The sequence below is a fragment of the Bos indicus x Bos taurus genome, chromosome 16 (genome assembly GCF_003369695.1).
Source record: "Bos indicus x Bos taurus breed Angus x Brahman F1 hybrid chromosome 16, Bos_hybrid_MaternalHap_v2.0, whole genome shotgun sequence".
Classification (NCBI taxonomy): Eukaryota; Metazoa; Chordata; class Mammalia; order Artiodactyla; family Bovidae; genus Bos; species Bos indicus x Bos taurus.
This window is the reverse complement of record NC_040091.1, coordinates 68,213,168-68,233,235: the sequence shown is the minus strand read 5'-3', so window position 1 is coordinate 68,233,235 and position 20,068 is coordinate 68,213,168. Positions and strand designations below refer to the sequence as shown.

Here is a 20,068-nt window from a genome sequence, read left to right as displayed (position 1 = left end):
GCATCCATCCTTTGCGCCAGCCGGGGATGTTTTAAGCTTCATTCCTGGGTGCCGTCACGAGATGCCACACAGTAGATGAAATGTGTTTTGTCTGGCCCTAGGAAATGACACTTCCCTTGCTGCTTCTAAAACCAAAGTTGATCTGGGTGGAATTGCTTGCTAAGCTCTAATGCTGGCTTGTGGTTATAGGGATTTTTGTTGTGTGTTTCCAGACTGGTGCCCAATTTTTCAAATCATGTTTGGTGGCGAGAGATGCCTGGGAGACTGTATCCTTGTATGCTTAACTCATTGTTGGTAATGAGCTACCCAATCAAGTCTTAAGTGGCTGTAAGCTGTGCAGAAAACTAATTGCTGATGGATGGCAGCCTACAGCTTCATTTGCAGATATTCATTTTCTAAATTCTGGCCTTTTAAAATTCTTGGGTTGGCCACAGCCAGAGCATGATAAGCCTCAGGGTCCCGGGGTTGGCGGAACGTTTCTTCATTTGAAACAAATATTTATGGAGCTAATGCCAGAATAAAGGCACGTTAATCTTTCCACTTAGTGTTCACTTAAATGTCTCCAGTTATGGACATGATGGATAGAGATGAGCAGACACATAAACATAAGTTGTCCCCCTCCCTCCTGGGGTCCCTCCTTCCTCTTCTTTTCACCTTCCTTCCTCCTGCTGGGATGCACCCAGCTTTAGCTTTCTTGCCACACCTCTAAATGTAGATGCCATTTGATTCAATGATTTTTTTAGAGCAAAAAATACAAGTTGCAAAATGTATCTTAGATGGTTACATTCTAGTTGCTCTCTTATGTGAGCTCATTTGGCTGATCTTAACATTGAACACACAGAATCTAGCTGCTGTTGAATTTTAGGAAGAAACACTACTACTAATGCCCCGCTGCCTGCGTTAGAGTGAGTTAAGGTCTTTTTCCTTTCATATCTGTGATCTAATTTGAGTGGGGATTATTCTGAGTCTGAAGAACAAACAAGTGATTACACATTCTCTAGTTGAATGAAGCTCATTTAAGTCGATCACATCCTTGCACCTTAGTGATCATTCATCCTGTGCAGAATTTCACAATGACTGGTATGAATGTCAGTTTTGACATGAGTCAGTGCGGGCCTTTAGTTCTGGTGGATCTCTTAATTTGATAGAGTCTCAGTTGAGCACATGGAAAGGAGGGAGGATCAAGACAAAGGAGACAGAAATATAAGTGCAGTGGGCTCTTAAATTTTGATGATGAAATGAACATATATACACGAACACAGCAGCCGCCAGCAAGTGTTCAAGTACTTTGTACCAGCCAGATTCTCCCTCTTCTTGAATTTGGCTTTGCTACATCAGTACCCATCTGCTGGTAGTAACCAGACTGATAATTGAAGGCAGGCTTCCAGCACCACGTTGCCAGGGCCATCTGTTTTCTAACGGTGCAGTAGGGTTTTGGAGGATGGGTCTTAACTGTTTCTTTAAGAATTCAAAAATTCCCTTCTCAGAGGAATATTTTTCTAAGTGTGTTTGTGTGCTTTTAAAGTTCGGCTTATGAGTCTCCCCTCCCCACACCACTCCAAGGATGGGGGTTGCGTAGTTCTGTCAGTTTGTCATGATACATGCCAATTCCCAGTGATCCAGAAGGTGCCATATAATGTAGGTTGAAATAATTAACAACTGTAACATCATTGAAGGTTGAACAGTAGGTTGAGGAATATGGATAGAGGATTTATAATATTTATTATGCAAGTCACATGGTTAATAAGAAGCATTTTTATTCGGCAGACAAATACTACTTTGTTTTAAGACTAAGAAAAATAGGTCTCCCTAGAAAATAGAATGAGGCTGCATGTGTCTGTCTGCTATTCTATGGCACATCGATACACGGCTCTTCATTTAATCAGGTACCCACCAAAAGACCTGTCTTCACTGGGAAGCCTCAGATTCCTCCCTGTAGAATTGATCCTTCCATGCTCCAGCCTCTCATTTCCCATAGCACACTTCACCTCTCTCAAGCATATAACACATCCTGCCATGTATTAAGTGATGGCCCCCTGGCAGGTACCTGTCCTGAGGGCAGAGACTCTGTCTTAATTTGTAACTGCACCTTTCATAATGCCCATTCCAACATCTTGTACATTGCAAACGTTAATAAACATTTATTAAAGGTAATTTACTCATAAAGACATTCCCATATAGCAGTGAAACTTAAGATGGTTTTACAAAAAAAGATCAAAAATCATCACATGAATTTTTTTGGTTCGTCAGCACCTCGGAACTTTGCAAAGATATATTTGATTATTTAGGCGTGATGGAAACTTGGAGTGATTGTGTCTTTGGGAGGCTTGTAAAAAGGGTTTTCCTTATATGCGAATGTTTTAACAACCACAGGGACACCCGGAAAGTTCAAAAAGTAAACTTCTTGAAGGAAAAAGATTATCAGTTTTTAGGTTTCGTGCTTGACTTCTATTTATAATATCATTTTATTGAAATAAAACTGTCTAACTTCATTGCTCGAAGGGCAAGTGTGATTCCTCTCCTAGTGAGATGCACACATGGTCCCATGAGACAGAAGTCCCACCAAGGCAGAAGTCCTGAGTTGCCTGAGCATCTGTCTGGACAGTAAGACAACTACCTAAACCTGTCTTTTAGGAAATGAAGAGGGAAAACAGCCTCCTCAAGAGTCAGTCTGAGCAAAGGGCCCGAGAAGTCTGCCACCTGGAGGAAGAACTGAAGAAGGCCAAGCAGTGTTTGAGTCAGAGCCAGAATTTTGCAGAAGAAATGAAGGGTGAGTGGCGTTTTAGAGTTCTTCCCCTAGGCTATTGTTCCCTCGAGGGAGGTTGGATGTCATTAGAAACTTCTTTGAATTTTTCCGTATCTTCTCCCAGAGAGATGTCAGCAGCTGATGTGGAAAAAGTTTTTGCTTTTCCACTTTTTAGTTTCTAGAGTGATAGTTGGACTTTTTTTTTTTATTGGAACACACTGAGTCCCCAAATGCCTGGTTTTCAGCACTTTGAAACCAAAAGGGTAAATATTTTCCATACAAAAGTAAATTGTTGGTGCTGTCTCATTCCCCAGCATGCTATTCTGTGTCTCAAGTGTGTTTGTTAGTTACATCCAGACGGCTCATCTACTCACCCATTACCGTTTCCCTTATAATGGAAAATTCTATATTAAATGCATGTTTTCCCAGCCCTTAGTGACCGTTGTTTTTGGATGGCTTACTTGACTGAATGATTTTATTTCCTTACTTTCTATGTAGCCACAGAATGAGGCTATGTACACCAAATGATTCCGCTGTTTCACACTTATTTGTATGTGCCATGTGTCTTTATTTAGATTTATTTTCTCCCCTGGGGTGTTTGCACGTCTTGGATTTCTTTTAACCTGAGCGTTCTCTGACTCTTTTCTTTTTTAAATTCTAACCTCCCCATACAGCTTTCAGTTTTCCACAGCAGGAAGTAGAAATATCAATCTTCAGGTGTTCTGAAAGAAAAGAAAACTATAGGGAAAGAAAGAGGGTGTTTTTTTCAGCGTTGGTCACCGTGTCATTGCTTGAGGCTCTGACAAACAAATAGCCCCTGTGGCCCTGTCTCCAGCAACCATCCACTCTCATTAGGTAGACGGAGATGAGCGGGCTGAAAAGAGGAATTGCTGTCCAGTTGGTATAACACCTGAGTTTATAATACATGCTACCTTTTTCATCTACTGAGATTCTTTAAGACTTCCCATTGTTGAATGAAGGCAGTGTGGTTATTCTCAACTCGGAGGGGCCTGTGGGCAGACGGGAGTTTTTAAGCAGAGAACAGGCAGTGATGGAGTCTATGACATCTTCCTGATGACTCTCATCTTCACAGGCACCACCCTGACTCTGAGGGGCTGGGGTGTGGGCCATTGCTCCTCACTGACATTCCTATGTTCGTCTCCAGAGTTGCTGATATATAGAACCATGTACATTTTAAAATTGAAGTATAGTTGGTTTACAGTGTTGTGTTAGTTTCAGTTGTACAGCAGAGTGATTCAGTTACACACACACACACACACACACACACCTGATTTCAAATGCTTTTCCCTTACAGGTTATTACAGAATAATTGAGTATAATTCCCTGTAGCACCATATACTCTTGTACTTAAGCTTGATCCTGTGGATTTTTGGCTAAAATGGCAAAGAAGTTATTAACTTTTCTGAGATATCGGGGATGTTGCATAGTGATGTGGGATATTTCCATTTTAGTGCTGCTCTTGTCACACTTTTCTCTCCTTGAATAGCTATTTCCAAAAGGCAAAAATATGAATATACATAAGCATATACAAGGTAAAAGAATAAAAGAAGGTTTCAAGTGCTTAGGAAGATAACCCCTTGGTGTTTTATACAATAGCACTTTGTTATGCTGCTTAGAAAGAAGATAAACAAATGTATTACCATCCTGAAAAGGACCATTTTCTTTATATGAGCTTAGATAGTTATCAGGTGGTTTACTTTCAAGGAGGTATACAGGCAGTAATGCCAATTTTTACATGACTTAAGCTGTTTTTGTTTTTGTTTTTTTTTTAGAGTTTAGAATTCTTGTAGAATAAGTATTTATTAAAGCCATGACAACTTAAAAATATATTTTTTCTGTTTTAATAGCTAAGAATACCTCTCAGGAAACCATGTTAAGAGATCTTCAAGAAAAGATAAATCAGCAAGAGAATTCCTTGACTTTAGAGAAACTGAAGCTTGCCTTGGCTGACCTGGAAAAGCAGCGAGATTGTTCTCAAGACCTTTTGAAGAAAAGGGAACATCACATTGAACAACTGAACGAAAAGTTAAGCAAAACAGAGAGAGAATCTGAAGCATTGTTGAGTGCTTTGGAATTAAAGAAGAAAGAATATGAAGAATTAAAAGAAGAGAAAACTCTGTTTTCTCACTGGAAAAGTGAAAACGAACAACTTTTAAATCAGATGGAATCAGAAAAAGAAAGCTTGCAGAGTAAAGTTAATCACTTGGAAACTTGTCTTAAGACACAACAAATAAAAAGTCATGAATATAATGAGAGGGTAAGAACTCTGGAGATGGAAAGAGAAAATCTAAACGTGGAGATCAGGAACCTTCAAAATGTGATTGACAGCAAAACCGCAGAGGCAGAGACACAGAAACGAGCTTATGGAGAACTGCAACAGAAAGCTGAGTTCTCAGATCAGAAACACGAGAAGGAGATAGAAAATATGTGTTTGAAAATCTCTCACCTCACTGGGCAAGTGGAAGACCTAGAACATAAGCTTCAGTTACTGTCAAGTGAAATCATGGACAAAGACCAGCGTTACCAAGACTTGCATGCTGAATCTGAGAGCCTCAGGGATCTGCTAAAATCCAGAGATTCCTCTGCGATGACAATTGAGCCTCATCAGAGAAGTCGTTTAGCTTTTGAACAGCAGTCTGCACTGAACAATTCCTTTGCAAATATAATCGGAGAGCAAGAAAGTGTGCCTTCAGAAAGGAGCAGATGCCATGTAGCAACAGACCAAAGTCCGAAAAGTTCATCCATGTTGCAAAATAGAGTTGTTTCTCTTGAATTTTCCTTAGAGTCGCAAAAGCAGATGAACTCAGATCTGCAGAAGCAGTGTGAAGAGTTGGTGCAAATCAAAGGAGAAATTGAAGAAAACCTCATGAAAGCAGAACAGATGCATCAAAGTTTTGTGGCTGAAACAAGCCAACGCATTAGTAAGTTACAAGAAGACACTTCTGTTCATCAGAATGTTGTTGCTGAAACTTTAGCTGCCCTGGAGAGCAAGGAAAGAGAGTTGCAACTTTTGAATGAAAAATTAGAAACTGAGCAGGCAGAGATTGGAGAGTTAAAAAAGAACAACCATTTACTTCAGGAATCTCTAAAGGAGCTACAGTTTTTGTCTGAAACCCTGAGCTTGGAGAAAAAGGAACTGAATTCCATCATTTCTCTAAATAAAAAGGACATTGAAGAGTTGACCCAAGAGAATGGGACTCTCAAGGAAATTAATGCCACCTTAACTCAAGAGAAGATGAACTTGCTCCAAAAAACCGAGAGTTTTTCGAACTGTATAGATGAAAGAGACAAAAGCATTTCAGAGTTATCTAATCAGTACAAACAAGAAAGGCTTACTTTACTACAAAGATGTGAAGAAACAGGAAATGCATTTCAGGATCTTAGTGAAAAATATAAAGCGGTTCAGGAAAAGAACTCTAAATTAGAATGCTTGCTGAGTGAGTGCACGGGTGTTTGTGAAGACAGAAAAAATGAATTAGGACAGCTAAAGGAAACATTTGCAAGGGAACACCAAGCATTTGTATCACAGTTAGCATTAGCTGAAGAAAGAAACCAGAATTTAATTGTGGAGTTGGAGACAGTGCAGCAAGCCCTGCAGTCTGAGATTACAGATATCCAAAACAGCTCCAAGAGGGAGACTGATGGTTTAAAGCAAGAAATCATGAATTTAAAGGAAGAACAAAATAAGATGCAACAGGAAGTTAGTGCCTTATTACAAGAGAATGAACACCTGATGGAATTAATGAAGACGAAACATGAGCATCAATGTCTAGAATTGGAACCAATTCAAGACTCTGAGAAAGAAGAGAGGGAGATAAATACATGTCACCTTCAACTTCCGATGGATCTTGATGTTAAAGATACTTCTCCAGACACTTGTAATGCACAGCTGGTGCAAGTAGAATCTAAAGTCAGAAACATGGAATTAAAACTTCAGAAGAGTGAGAAGGAAGAGTATCTACAGTATGAGTTACAAACTAGAGAATTAGAAACTGAAGATTTGCAACAAGATCCTCAGTCACAAGATATTAGTGGCCTTGGAGACTCTGAAATAGATCCAGAAGAAAAATATATTTCAGTGCTTCAGGAGTTGTCAACAAGTCAGCAGGACAATGCCCACCTGCAGTGTTCTCTACAGACAGCCATGAACAAGCTGAATGAGTTAGAGAAAATGTGTGAAGCCCTGCAGGTTGAAAAGTCTGAACTCATATCTGAGCTGAATGACTCAAGATCAGAATGTATCACAGCAACTAGTAAAATGGCAGAAGAGGTAGGGAAACTAGTAAATGAAGTTGAAACATTAAATGACGAAAATGCACTTCTCCAAGGCGAGTTAGTGGAAGAAACACCAGAAGGTGAATTTGGTGAACAACAAGAGGAGCAGACATCTGTGAACTTAAATCCTTTGGATGACAGTAATTTCTATGAGCATTTGACCATGTCAAACAAAGAGGTTCAAATGCACTTTGCTGAATTACAGGAGAAATTTTCATCTTTACAGAGTGAGCACAAAATTTTACACGAACAGCACTGTCTGATGAGCTCTAAGATGTCAGAGCTGCAGTCCTACGTCGACACGTTAAAGGCTGAAAATTCAGTCTTGTCGATGAGTCTGAGAAGCTCTCAAGGTGACTTGGTAAAGGAGGTGCCACCAGGACCTGGGGAGGAGCATTTACTGTCCTTGTCATTTTCTTGTGTGACTGACAGCCCTGGTAAGGCAAGTTTGGGAGAGTCCTCTTTTTATAAAGATCTTCTAGAGCACACAACAGAAACGTCCCTTTTGAATAATCTAGAAGGGACTGTTTCGGCAAACCAGTCCAATGTAGAGGAAGTCTCTTGTAGTAGTCTGGAGGAGGAGAATCTGACCGAGAAAGAGATCCCCTCTGTCCCACTGAGGAGCACTCGAGAACTTGAGACCCTCTGTCAGACGTACCTCGAGTCCCTCAAGCAGCTGGAAGAGGAAATCGAAAGTCAAGGGATTACGAAAAACAAGGAGATCAAAGAGCTCAAGGAGCTACTGAGTTCTTCGAGGGAGGAGCTTGACGACCTCAGGAAGCAGTATTTGTCAGAAAATGAACAGTGGCAGCAGAAGCTGACAGATGTGACAGCGGAGATGGAGTCCAAGTTGGCGGCTGAAAAGAGACACACAGAGCACCTTACACTTGAGCTTGAGGTGGCGCGGCTTCAGCTGCAGGGTCTGGACTTAAGCTCTCGGTCTCTGCTTGGCACCGACATAGAAGATGTAAGTACATGGGACTGACGTGCTATTTCTCTAGTCGAGTGCCCAGGAGGCATGCAGTGTTTGTTGAAATCGACATTAAATCCAAATTAAAATATTTTTAGGGTTTAAGGAAATAAGAGCGAAATATACCAAAGTTTTGAAAAAATAAGCCAGAACTTTAGGAAAGTGTGTCACCTTTATTTAGGGGGTAATTTCTATCATCATCATCTTTAAAAATTATTATATTGGACATTACTACAGATGTTTTTTAAAGTCTCCTCAAGAAAATCATGTTACAGAGTCAGAATATCTTCTTGAGGATGTCTGTATATTTTCACTTTGTGATTTAATAAAACACATTGAATCTCAAACTGGCACTTAGGAATGGTAAGGTGATCAGAATTTTTACCTCTCTTACTCTTTTCAGACTTTTTAATGTTACAGAGTTATAGACATGAAGCTAAATATTAGTGTTTATTTTGTAATTCTGAATACTTTTCTAACACTTTGCTTGGGTACAAATCTATGATTTGATATCAGTTATTCTAAAAGACACTTTTTTCTTTGTTGAATAAAAAGTGGTTTAGTTACTTATACCTTTGTCTTTTCTAGTCTACCAGCTAAACTAATAATGGTGTACAGTCAATGAGTCTCACTTAATTACCTCCCTCTACCTCTGTAGGGTGGTAGAAGGCACATGGAGAGGTGACAGCAATTGTGATCAAAGTCCCCATTTTACAGATAAGAGAAGGGGAGGTTTAAACATGTGATTTATCCAAGAATATAGGCTGCTTATATTAAGTGATTTAAGTCCTTGACCTGGAAATCTGGTCATGAAGCCTTACTGCCTTCTCTTATTGAAGAGTGTCATAAGTGCTGAAGATGGAAGCTGACCATTTAATTTGGAATTTGTTAGCCTCTTATTTGATAATCCCAAAGAAAATTTCAAATTTGGCTACTTAAAATATTCCTAACAGGAAACAAATTTTGAAATGTAACTACATCACAATTTAGATGATCACATAAACTGACCTGAAGGCTTTGTCTTCTTGATAAATACCCAGGACCTTGCACATGGAGAACACTTTCTGAATGTTTGTTTAATTGTGTTGACTATTTGGATGGAGAGATGTGAATCTGGTAGGCAGTAGGCCATTTAGCAGAGACAAGTGTCTAGCTTCCAAAAAATAATAAGCCTATTTATTCTGATTCTTCTTGAAAAGTAAGATGCATTCTTATTATATTTTGCAACTACAGGCTATTCTGGGTGGAAACGATAGCTGTGACATAAGAGAATCAGAAGAATATATTTCAGAAACTAAAGAGAGGACCCCAAGGCATGAGATTCACCAGATTTGTGAAAAAGATGTTCAGCAGGACCTCAGTCTAGAGATGGAGAAAATAACAAAGACTGGTGCAACCAAACTTACAGAAGAATGGTCCAGAGAGCAGTCCTCAGAAAGCAGTCATGAGACCCCAGTGGAAGATCCAGCCCAGGGCTGTTCAGGATGCATTTCTGAACTGTCCCTTTCTGGGCCTAATGCTTCAGTGCCTAGGGATTTTCTGGAGAATCAGGTAACCATTCAGAGTCTCGAGCTGAAAGTAAAAGAGACATCAAATGAGAATTTGAGATTACTTCATGGCATAGAGGAGCGTGACCAAAAAGTTGAAAACTTGCTAAATGAAATCAAAGAGTTAGACTCAAAATTCCATTTACTGGAAGTACAATTAACTACCAAGATTGAAGCATGTGTGGCATTGGAAAAAATAGTTGAGGAACTTAAGAAAGAAAAATTAGATTTAAATGAAAAATTGGAATCCTTTTCTTGTCATAACCAGAGAAAAGAAAGTTCAGGAGGTCTCACTTCCAACTTAGAAATGGTCACAAGCAAATTTCCACATGAAGGTATTGAAGATGATGTAGCCAAGGTGACTGACAACTGGAGAGAGAAATGTCTCCAGGTGGAAAATGAGCTACAGAGGATTCAATCTGAGAAAGAAAGCATGGAGCATCATGCCCTCTCTGCTGAAGCCAGCTTAGAGGCAGTTCAAACAGAGAAACTATATTTAGAAAAAGACAATGAAAATAAACAAACAGTTATAACCTGTCTTGAGGAAGGACTCTCAGTGGTCACAAGTGAGAGAGATCAGCTTCGTGGAGAGTTAGATACTTTATCAAAAGAAAATCAAGAGCTAGATCAGATGTCTGAAAAGATGAAGGAGAAAATACGGGAGCTTGAATCTCATCAAAGTGAGTGTCTGCATCTCCAAGAGTGGCTTCAGAGTTTGGAAAAGGACTCACAGGCACTGTCTCTGGTAAGAAGTGAGCTGGAAAACCAAATTGAACAACTGAATAAAGAGAAAGACTCACTTGTATGGGAATCCGAAAGCCTGCAGACCAAACTGAGCGAATCGGAGCATGAAAAGCTGGCCATCACCAAGGCTTTGGAGGCTGCCCTGATGGAGAAGGGTGAGGTCGCGGTGAGGCTGAGCTCCACGCAAGAGGAAGTGCACCAGTTGAGAAAAGGCATTGAGAAACTCAGGGTCCGCATTGAGGCTGATGAAAAGAAGCAGCTCCATGTCTCAGAGAAACTGAAAGAAAGCGAGCGGAGGAATGACTCGCTTCAGGACAAGGTTGAGACCCTTGAAAGGGAGTTGCAGATGGCAGAAGAAAACCAAGAGCTGGTGATTCTTGATGCTGAGAATTGCAAAGCAGAGGTGGAAACCCTAAAAACACAAATAGAATTGATGACTGAACGCCTAAAAGATTTAGAATTAGACCTTGTCACAATACGGTCTGAAAAAGAAAATCTTTTGAAACAGCTACAAGAAAAACAAGGTCAGGCGTCTGAATTAGATACGCTACTCTCTTCATTGAAAAACCTATTAGAAGAAAAGGAGCGAGAGAAAATACAGACGAAAGAAGAAGCTAAAAGTGCAGTGGAGATGCTGCAAACACAGTTGAGAGAGCTAACTGAGGAAATAGCAGCCTTATGTGATGACCAGGAGACATGGAAGGTCGAAGAACAGAGTCTGGACTCTCCTGCCCAGGAGGTACAACAGCTGAGAAATAACATTGAAAAGCTGAAAGTCCACTTGGACATTGATAAAAAGAAGCAGCTCCAAATCCTAGAAAAACTGAAGGAAAGTGAGCATCAGGCCGATTTCCTTAAGGATACAGTTGAGAACCTTGAAAGAGAACTCAAGCTATCAGGAGAAAACCAAGAGCATGTGACTCTTGAGGCTGAGAAGTCCAAAGCAGAAGTAGAGACCCTGAAAGCAACAGTGGAGAAGATGGACCAAAATCTGAGAGGTTTGCAATTAGATCTTGTCAATATAAGATCAGACAAAGAAGATCTGACTAAAGAATTACAGAAAGAGCAGAGTCGAGTGTCTGAATTAGAAACGTTAAATTCTTCATTTGAAAACCTATTGCGGGAAAAAGAGCAAGAAAAAGTACAGATGAAGGAAGAATCTAAAGCTGCAGTGGAGATGCTGCAAACACAGCTGAAAGAGCTAAGTGAAGAAGTAGCAATCTTGTGTGTTGACCAGGAGACCTGGAAGGTTGAAGAACAGAGTCTGGACTCCCCAGTTGAGGAGATACAACAGCTGAGAAATAACATTGGAAAGCTGAAAGTCTGCCTAGATGCTGATAAAAAGCAGCAGCTCCATATCTTAGAAAAACTGAAGGAAAGTGAGCATCAGGCCGATTTCCTTAAGGATACAGTTGAGAACCTTGAAAGAGAACTCAAGCTATCAGGAGAAAACCAAGAGCATGTGACTCTTGAGGCTGAGAAGTCCAAAGCAGAAGTAGAGACCCTGAAAGCAACAGTGGAGAAGATGGACCAAAATCTGAGAGGTTTGCAATTAGATCTTGTCAATATAAGATCAGAAAAAGAAGATCTGACTAAAGAATTACAGAAAGAGCAGAGTCGAGTGTCTGAATTAGAAACGTTAAATTCTTCATTTGAAAACCTATTGCGGGAAAAAGAGCAAGAAAAAGTACAGATGAAGGAAGAATCTAAAGCTGCAGTGGAGATGCTGCAAAAAGAATTAGAAGAGCTAAACGAGAAAATGGCAGCCTTGGGTAATGACCAAGAGACCCGGAAGGTCAAAGAACAGAGCCTGAGTAGTCAAGTAGATTCCCTTGAACATGAGAAGGCTCAGTTGCTGCAGGACCTTGATGATGCCAAAAGTAATTACATGATTTTGCAGTCTTCTGTGAATGACCTCATTCAAGAAGTTGAAGATGGCAAACAGAAACTAGAGAAAAAGGATGAAGAAATCAGTATACTAAAAAGTCAGACTCGGGACCAAGAGCAGCTTGTCTCTAAACTGTCCCAGATGGAAGGAGAACAGCAACTTTGGAAGAAGCAAAAGGCAGACCTGGAAAATCTGATGGTGGAATTGGAGCAGAAGATTCAGGTGCTGCAATCCAAAAACGATGCTTTGCAGGACACCTTAGAAGCTCTGCAGAATTCTTCCAGGAATCTGGAGAAAGAGCTTGAATTGACAAAATTGGAAAAAATGTCCTTTGTTGAAAAAGTAAGTGGCTTTATGTCTTTACATTTGAATCTGTTGTCAGGAGGAGGGGCAACCACTGTGTGAGTTCTGTTTCTTCTGGACAGCGTTTGCTGTATAGGATCAAACTTTGTAAAGGCTTTAAGTTTGGGGGTCTTGAACTATGGGGCATATTGACTTGGCTCCAATAGTGAGTAATTCTTAGCTTTGGCACACACTTCCATGGGGTACTTCTATGGATTGGCCCAGTTTTCACTGTGACACCTGGATAGGGAAGAAGCTTTGGGTTGCGCATGGTTTATTTCTTGTAGTACATCAGAATAGTAGCCCGCATACCCATACCCAGTTGAGTACCACTGCTGTAGAGAGTATAACACATATTAGTCAGAATCAGTAGAGATCACTTTTGCCTCTGCCCTGCCATTTTTGCCTTTAGGGGAAATAACTGTTAAAGATACTGATATAATTATAACCAACAGAACCCTCATGGCTCCCAGGACATGTCCCTCGTAGGGATTTTGTGCTTTCAGCCCCGTTCTCTTTGGGCACTCTCCTGTTTTGTTAGCTGATGATGAAAGGGAAGATCTGCCATCAGGAAACTCTATTAAAGAAAAGTTAAAAATTTCCCCTATACTTACTGATCTAGGAAAGTGATTCCTTCAAATTAAGTTTTTATTGGACAAGTAGATTATCCAGAAAATACAGTCAATCATATCTCAATATTTTCCAAGAATTTCAAGTTTTTGCATAGCTTGCAAGTGATAGCAGTTATGGTAGAGACAGTTAGACAGACTTTACTGGGCTATTTCAGTCTGGTGTAGGGATGGATGCAAACAATCCTGCTTTAACTGGTTTTAACAAACTATCATCCTGTTTCTTGCGTTTTAGCATGGCTCTAGAGAATACATAAGAGATCCAAGGGTTGATCGATTAAGTCACTGCCTCGTAAATACTTTCTGGTGTTTAAGTTTAATTCAAATCATTACCTCTATGAAGGATTTTAAGATTCGCTAATATTATCTTTCTTTGTCATTCCTTTCCTTATTGCTGTTTTTTGTTAAATCTTGCAGAGAAGAAAAGGCAAGCTTATCAGTCGGTTTTGAGAATATTATTTGAGTGGATTAATAACGGGAGGATTAGCTGGGTTTTATTTTATTATTGGAGGGATGTGAATGTCACAAATATGCTGTGTCACAGTGATTAATTTGATCAAACAGACAACCATAAGCAGATCCTAATGAAAGATGAAATTTCAGGTAAACACAATGACTGTGAAGGAAACTGAGTTTCAGAAGGAAATACATGCAGTGATACAAAAAACGGTGGCACTGAAAGAAGAATTTAGTGGGGAGAAAAACAGGCTAACGGAAGAATTAAATTTAATGTTGGAAGAAGTGAAGAGCAGCAAAGTAAGTTTCTCTATGACAGATTCATTACACTCTAATAATTCTTGTGTACTCTCTCCTTGTTTGTTTTTGTAAGATCTTCTGAGATGTATCAAACTTTTATTAGCTTTTGAAAAGAATAACCCAAAGCTATGTCATGGTCAGACCTGCAGTAATCTTTGCCATCCAGCACTGTCATGAGCCCTGAAGGAGTCCAAAGAGGCCCCCAAACACATCAAAATACCTGTCAAGGAGCCCAGATATGTTTTTCATAGAAGACAGCCCTTCTGACTATATTAACTCATACCAGAAATGGATTGCATGCAGCTTTCAGTAGGCTGTTTTCCTGGCCTGCCCCAGATTACAAGCCAGAGTGTTGCTAGAGACAGATGCACTGATCTTGCAAAGAACTAACAAAGTAACAGAGAGTCACAGTAAAATGTAAAGTTGGAGCAGTCTTGGGGTGCTATTTTAGGGCAGGTGGTGGCAGAACTATAGCATTTGGGCTGCCACTCCCACTGCTGGTCTCATAATAGACATTGCTGATTCACGTGCTTTCTCCTGAATCTCTTAACAACGAGACTTAGGTAGCAGCTACCATGCAGCCAGATGGTAAAATTCCTGTATCCATATAGTCCGTGTGCAACTTCATCCCCAAGTAGTTTTTAGAAAAGGATAGGAAAATATAATTGTGATTATGAACCAGAATAATCACATAAAGTTGCAGTGATATTTGGAATAGCCTGTATAAGAAATGGGGGAAATTTGTGCTTTTTTTTAAAATAAGGTAGGTTTTTAAAAAATTCTTAACTGTATGTCTTTGCTGTGTCTTTGTTGCTGCCTGTGGACTTTCTCTAGTTATAGAGGGTGGAGGCTAGTCTAGTTGCAGTGCTCAGGCTTCTCGCTGCCGTGACTTCTCTTGTTGTGGAGCACGGGCTCTGGAGTCCAAGCTCAGTAGTTACGGCACGTGGGCTTAGTTGCTTGTGGCTTATAGGATCTTCCGGACCACGGATGGAACCCATGTCCCCCGCATTGCAAGGTGGATTCTAACCACTGAACTACCAGGGAAGCCCTGTGCGTTTCTTTAAATATGATATTTAATAAAAATGGAAACGCTTTGGCATTTAATCTCAGCAATTGGTTCATGGGATTTGTGGCAATGCTATGTGGAAGGAGTTCCTATGAATGATATCTGAGTCCTGCACCTGCTGAAATCTGCTTGGGACTGAGCAGTTTGAGAGTATCCCTAGTATATTGTTACTTGCATTTCATTTATAGGCTCTACAAAAAAAAAAAAAAAAAAGCTAAGTGTTCAGCCTGAAGGCTGTATGTATGAGCGTGTTGGTCTGCAATGGCTTTATTCATTCTGTAAATACTACTAAGGTCAGAGGATAGAACGGGGAACGATAGCTATCCAGTGGTTTCTGCACTCACAGAGCTTACCATCTCGACACAATAAATCACTCCATAGGAAATGTATAAAATAATCATAAACGCTTCGAGTGCTATAAGACTTCCCTGGTAGTCCAGTGGTTAAGATTCTGCCTGCCACTGCAGGGGACACTGGTTTGATTCCTGGTCTGGCGAGATTCCACAGACCCTGAGGCAGCTAAGGCCATGTGCCCAACTACTGAGCCTGTGCTCTACAATAGGAGGTACGCTGCAGTGCGAAGTCCGGGCCCAACTACTGAGCCTGTGCTCTGCAATAGGAGGTACGCTGCAGTGCGAAGTCCAGGCACCAGAACTAGAGAGCAGTCCCCCCCTTGCTGCAACTAGAGAAAGCCCGTGTGCAGCAGTGGAGACCCAGTGTTGCCAAATAAATAAATTATTATTAAAAAAAAAAAAAACACGACTGTTAAGTGTGATAAAGGAAACAAGATCCTTTCTGCAGAATGTTTGGGAAGTTGGGTATCGGAGTAGGGAACAACCTAATTTAGACAAGGTTGTCTGAGAATGCCACTGCGAGGCAAGAAGTCACCATGTGAAGAACACGACCAAGGAGGGAGCCTTCTAAGTCTATAGAGCAGTGTGACAAAATCTGAAATTAGGGACTTCCCTGGTGGTCCAGTGATGAAGACTCTGTGCTCCCAATGCCGGGGCCCTGGGTGCTATCCCTGGTCAGGGAATTAGGTCCCATGTGCCGCGACTGAGAGTTCACATGCCTCAACTATAAGATCCCGCATGCTGTGATGAAGGTTGAAGATCCTGTGTGCTGAGAAGACGTGGAGCAGCCAAAAAAGGCGGGGGGGGGGGGGGGCGGGCGGGCAACAAAACTCTGAAATTATAAACACCTATGGACATTTTCACAATTGAAAGGAAACCATTGTGGCTGAAGTCAGATGGAAAATAATATGCAAGAAGGTTGGAGCAGTAGGAAGAGATGGTAAAGAACTAGAGTACAATCTAAAGTGACACAAAACACAGGGGGCTGGTGATTGAAGGGAAGATTTAGGAAAGATACATGAATTTGGCTAGTTCACAGTATAGGTAGTGTTTAAAAATTATGAGGATGGTAGAAAATACAGATGGAGAAGAGAAGGTGAAGAGGCAGCTCAGGGCCCAGCCCAGGTGACCCCCCAGCAAGTAGGGTGAGACAGGAGGAAGAGGCAGCAAAGGAACTGAGAAGACAGGAGGAGGCAAACCAGGAGAGTGTCCTGTTCCTGAAGGCACGAGTGGAGGCTGTCTTGGGACTGAAGGAGTGGTCAGCAGCATCAGATTCTGCTCAGAGGTTGAAAGAGATGACGGCTAAAGAATGGGGTTTGTAACATGGAGCTTGATGATGCTGTTTCAGGAGGAGCTGGGATAAAAGGTTGGAGCGGGTTGAGGAGTGGTTGATGAGAAAGTGAACACAGCATGTATATAAACACATGTAGGAACAGCTATTTGGGATCACGCACAGAGAAGCCAGATGCCTCTAGGGCTGCAGTTTTGCTAGTCCTGCACCATGAAGGGAGAGAGGGGCCAGAGGAGTGGGGAGCATGTGGAAGGAAATTCTTCAAGTGACAGAAGATGCACGTAAGCTGGCCAAGGAAGGGGGCTTGAGTGTAAAGGTGTTGGTGGTGCTGTTGATGAGGTCAAGAAATTACCATAATAGAAGTACTTTAAAAAGTGAGAAGCCAAGGGAGCCAAGGAAGGTTTGGTCCAGGGTATCTTAGTTATGAAGTTGAGGTTTCAGAGATCCTGTACTCCTTGTGGAGGTGACCTGGGGTTGGAACAAAGGAAATTGCCCCTGGAGGTGAAGTCGCCATTTAAAGTGAATTAAGTCATCCCTCAGTATCCACAGGAGATGGGTTCTAGGCCCCTCCAGTTTCCAAAATTCACAGATGTTCAAGTCCCTCATATAAAATGGCATAGTGTTTGCATATAACCTATACACATCCTCCTGTATACTTTAAGTCTGCATGTGCTCAGTTGCTAAGTCATGTCCGACTCTGCAACTCCATGGACAGTAGCCTGCCAGGCTTCTCTGTCCTTGGGATATTCCAGACAAGAATACTGCAGTGGGTTGCCATTTCCTCTTTCAGGGGATCTTCCCAACCCAGGGATCGAACCCAAGTCTTCTGTGCCTGCATTGGCAGGTGGATTCTTTACCACTGAGCCACCTGGGAAGCCCATACTGGATTACATAAAATACCTAATACTATGTAAATAGCTGTAAGTACTCTGCCTGCAATGCAGGAGATCCCGGTTTAGGAAGATCCCCTGGAGAAGAGATAGGCTACCCACTTCAGTATTCTTGGACTTCCCTAGTGGCTCAGACAATAAAGAATCCACCTGCAGTGTGGGAGACCTGGGTTCGATACCTGGGTTGGGAAGATCCTCTGGATCTTCCAGAGCAACCCACTCCAGTATTCTTGCCTGGAGAGTCCTCATGGACAGAGGGACAGTGGGCCCCAGTCCATCGGGTTGAAAAGAATTGTACAGGACTGAGCGACTAAACAACAGCAATAAGTAACTCACTAGAATATGTAAATACAATGTAAATGCTGTGTGGAAAATTCCTGGTACACAGAAAATTCAAGTTTAACTTTTTGGAACTGTCTGGAATTTTGGGGGAGGGGAGGTGGAATATTTTTGTTTTGTAGTTGGTTAAATTTGTAGATGTTTAATCTGTGGCTATAGAACATCAACTGTACATTGCTAAGGATTATAGCACTAATTCTATGTAGATTTTGTCTTGCCTATAAATGATTTTTTTCCCTTCCATACTCAGTGTTCCTAAATATATATGTCCAGGTTCTTAATTATCTTCCCATAATTTTATTGTTTTTCTCATTAGGGTCAACTGAAGGAGCTCATGCTAGAAAATAGTGAATTGAAGAAGAGTTTGGATTGTGTACACAAAGACCGTATGGAAGAACAAGGGAAAATGAGAGGAGAAATAGCTGAATATCAGCTACGGCTTCAGGAAGCTGAAAACAAACATCAGGCTTTGCTTCTGGATACAAACAAACAGGTAAAAATGCGTGGTCTGGTGACTGGGCAGGCTGAAGAGTGTGTCGGTGGTGGTGATGAGGCACTTTTTGCAAGGAAGCCAGTGTTGTGTATTATAGTTATGCTTCACAATTTTGTGAATGGTCTCATTCTATTAACTTCCCTTTCTTTCCCTCAGTTATTTGCACGTGTCTTATTTTATGCCTTGTTACATTTCCATCTTGGAGAGAGTTCCAAAAACCATGGTCTTTGGAATAGCAGTTTTCTTTTCTGTTTGTTTCCCTTATGATGTTTTTACTTGAGCCTCCTGGCTAAAGTAACATTTTTTTTTGCCCTAGCATGAAATGGAAATCCAGACATACCGAGAGAAACTGACTTCTAAGGAGGAATGTCTCAGCTCACAGAAGGTGGAGATAGACCTCTTAAAGTCCAGTAAAGAAGAACTCAATAATTCTTTGAAAGCGACCACTGAGATTTTAGAAGAATTGAAGAAAACCAAGGTATGTACACTTATCATTACTTCATAACTTAGAATGGCTTATACATGTAACAGTGGTTTTAGTGGTATGAAATTAAGTGTTTTCATTTTAATTTTCATGAAAAAGTTTTTGTAGTGATAAATAAAATCATTCATCAGTTGTCTGCTGAGTTGTTTCTACAAATGAGAGGACAGCATGCAGTTCCATAGCTTGAGCATACTTTATTCATCACTCAGTGCATCCTGTCAAAGTAGAGGATGTCAGAGACTTCCGGAAGTGGATATGAAGATCAAGCCTATAACAGAGGACAGCAAGCCCCTCCAGACATAGATAATGATGTGGTGAAAGTCTTAATGATTGGCCTTCAGGTTCACTACTATCACCAAACCTTTCCCATGACTTTGGGGCTCAAGGTGGGCCAAGCGCTCGGCCAGCCATACATATGTGTACGTTCTCCTCTTCCTCTCGATGCAGGGACCATCAAACTTTTTTCTTTAGGAAAAAAAGTGAACCCCAATCTCAGTATTGTTAGACTATGTGTGTGGGCTCAGTTGCTCAGTCATGTCCAACTCTTTGCGACGCCGTGGACTGTAGCCCACTGGGCTCCTCTGTCCATGGAATTTTCTGGGCAAGAATACTGGAATGGGTTGCCGTTTCCTACTCTAGGGGATCTTCCCTACCTAGGGGTTCAACCCATGTTTTTTGCGTCTCCTGCATTGGCAGACGGATTCTTCACCACCGTACCACCTGGAAAGTTCCATTGTTAGAGTATAGGAAGTCCTATAGTAGTTCTTCCTAGAGAAGGAGGCTGATTTCATTCCCACAAATACTTTGCATAAAACAAATGCCATCCAGAATGTAAAATATGAACCTGGAAAGTAAATACCTTTCAGAAAAGTTAGATAACTAGGTATAGATTTCTTATGTTTATAGTCTTATATAATTATCATGGTGAAGGAAATATACCAAGGAAATACAAACTAAGTTTAAAATAACATTAATGATCAATAATGTCCTGTTGCTACAAAATGAGAGATATTAGGTTTAATAACAGAAAGAAATTGCTTCAGGTCTACTTTTTAATTTACTTACTTTCTCCTTTTTTAAAATCTTTGACAGTTGTACTGTGGGGAATGTCTATTTATATATGTACAAAATGGTACATTGTTAGTTGAGTCTATTCAAATCTCATAATTTTATTGAAGTTGATAAGCATTGTTGAAATTGAATTAAATCTGTCTCTAATCCATTTATATTTGGA

At 40.8% G+C, this 20,068-nt stretch overlaps 1 protein-coding gene across 1 annotated transcript in view; it reads left to right on the top strand.

The window, feature by feature from the left end:
* The window catches only part of CENPF (centromere protein F), a 62,557-nt gene that overhangs the window by 28,701 nt on the left and 13,788 nt on the right, over positions 1–20,068 (top strand). The window contains exons 11-16 of the mRNA XM_027565606.1: positions 2,635–2,770; positions 4,615–8,009; positions 9,246–12,533; positions 13,766–13,918; positions 18,174–18,350; positions 18,667–18,828. Of these exons, the coding sequence (XP_027421407.1) occupies positions 2,635–2,770; positions 4,615–8,009; positions 9,246–12,533; positions 13,766–13,918; positions 18,174–18,350; positions 18,667–18,828 (7,311 nt within the window). The remainder of the gene's footprint in view (positions 1–2,634; positions 2,771–4,614; positions 8,010–9,245; positions 12,534–13,765; positions 13,919–18,173; positions 18,351–18,666; positions 18,829–20,068) is intronic.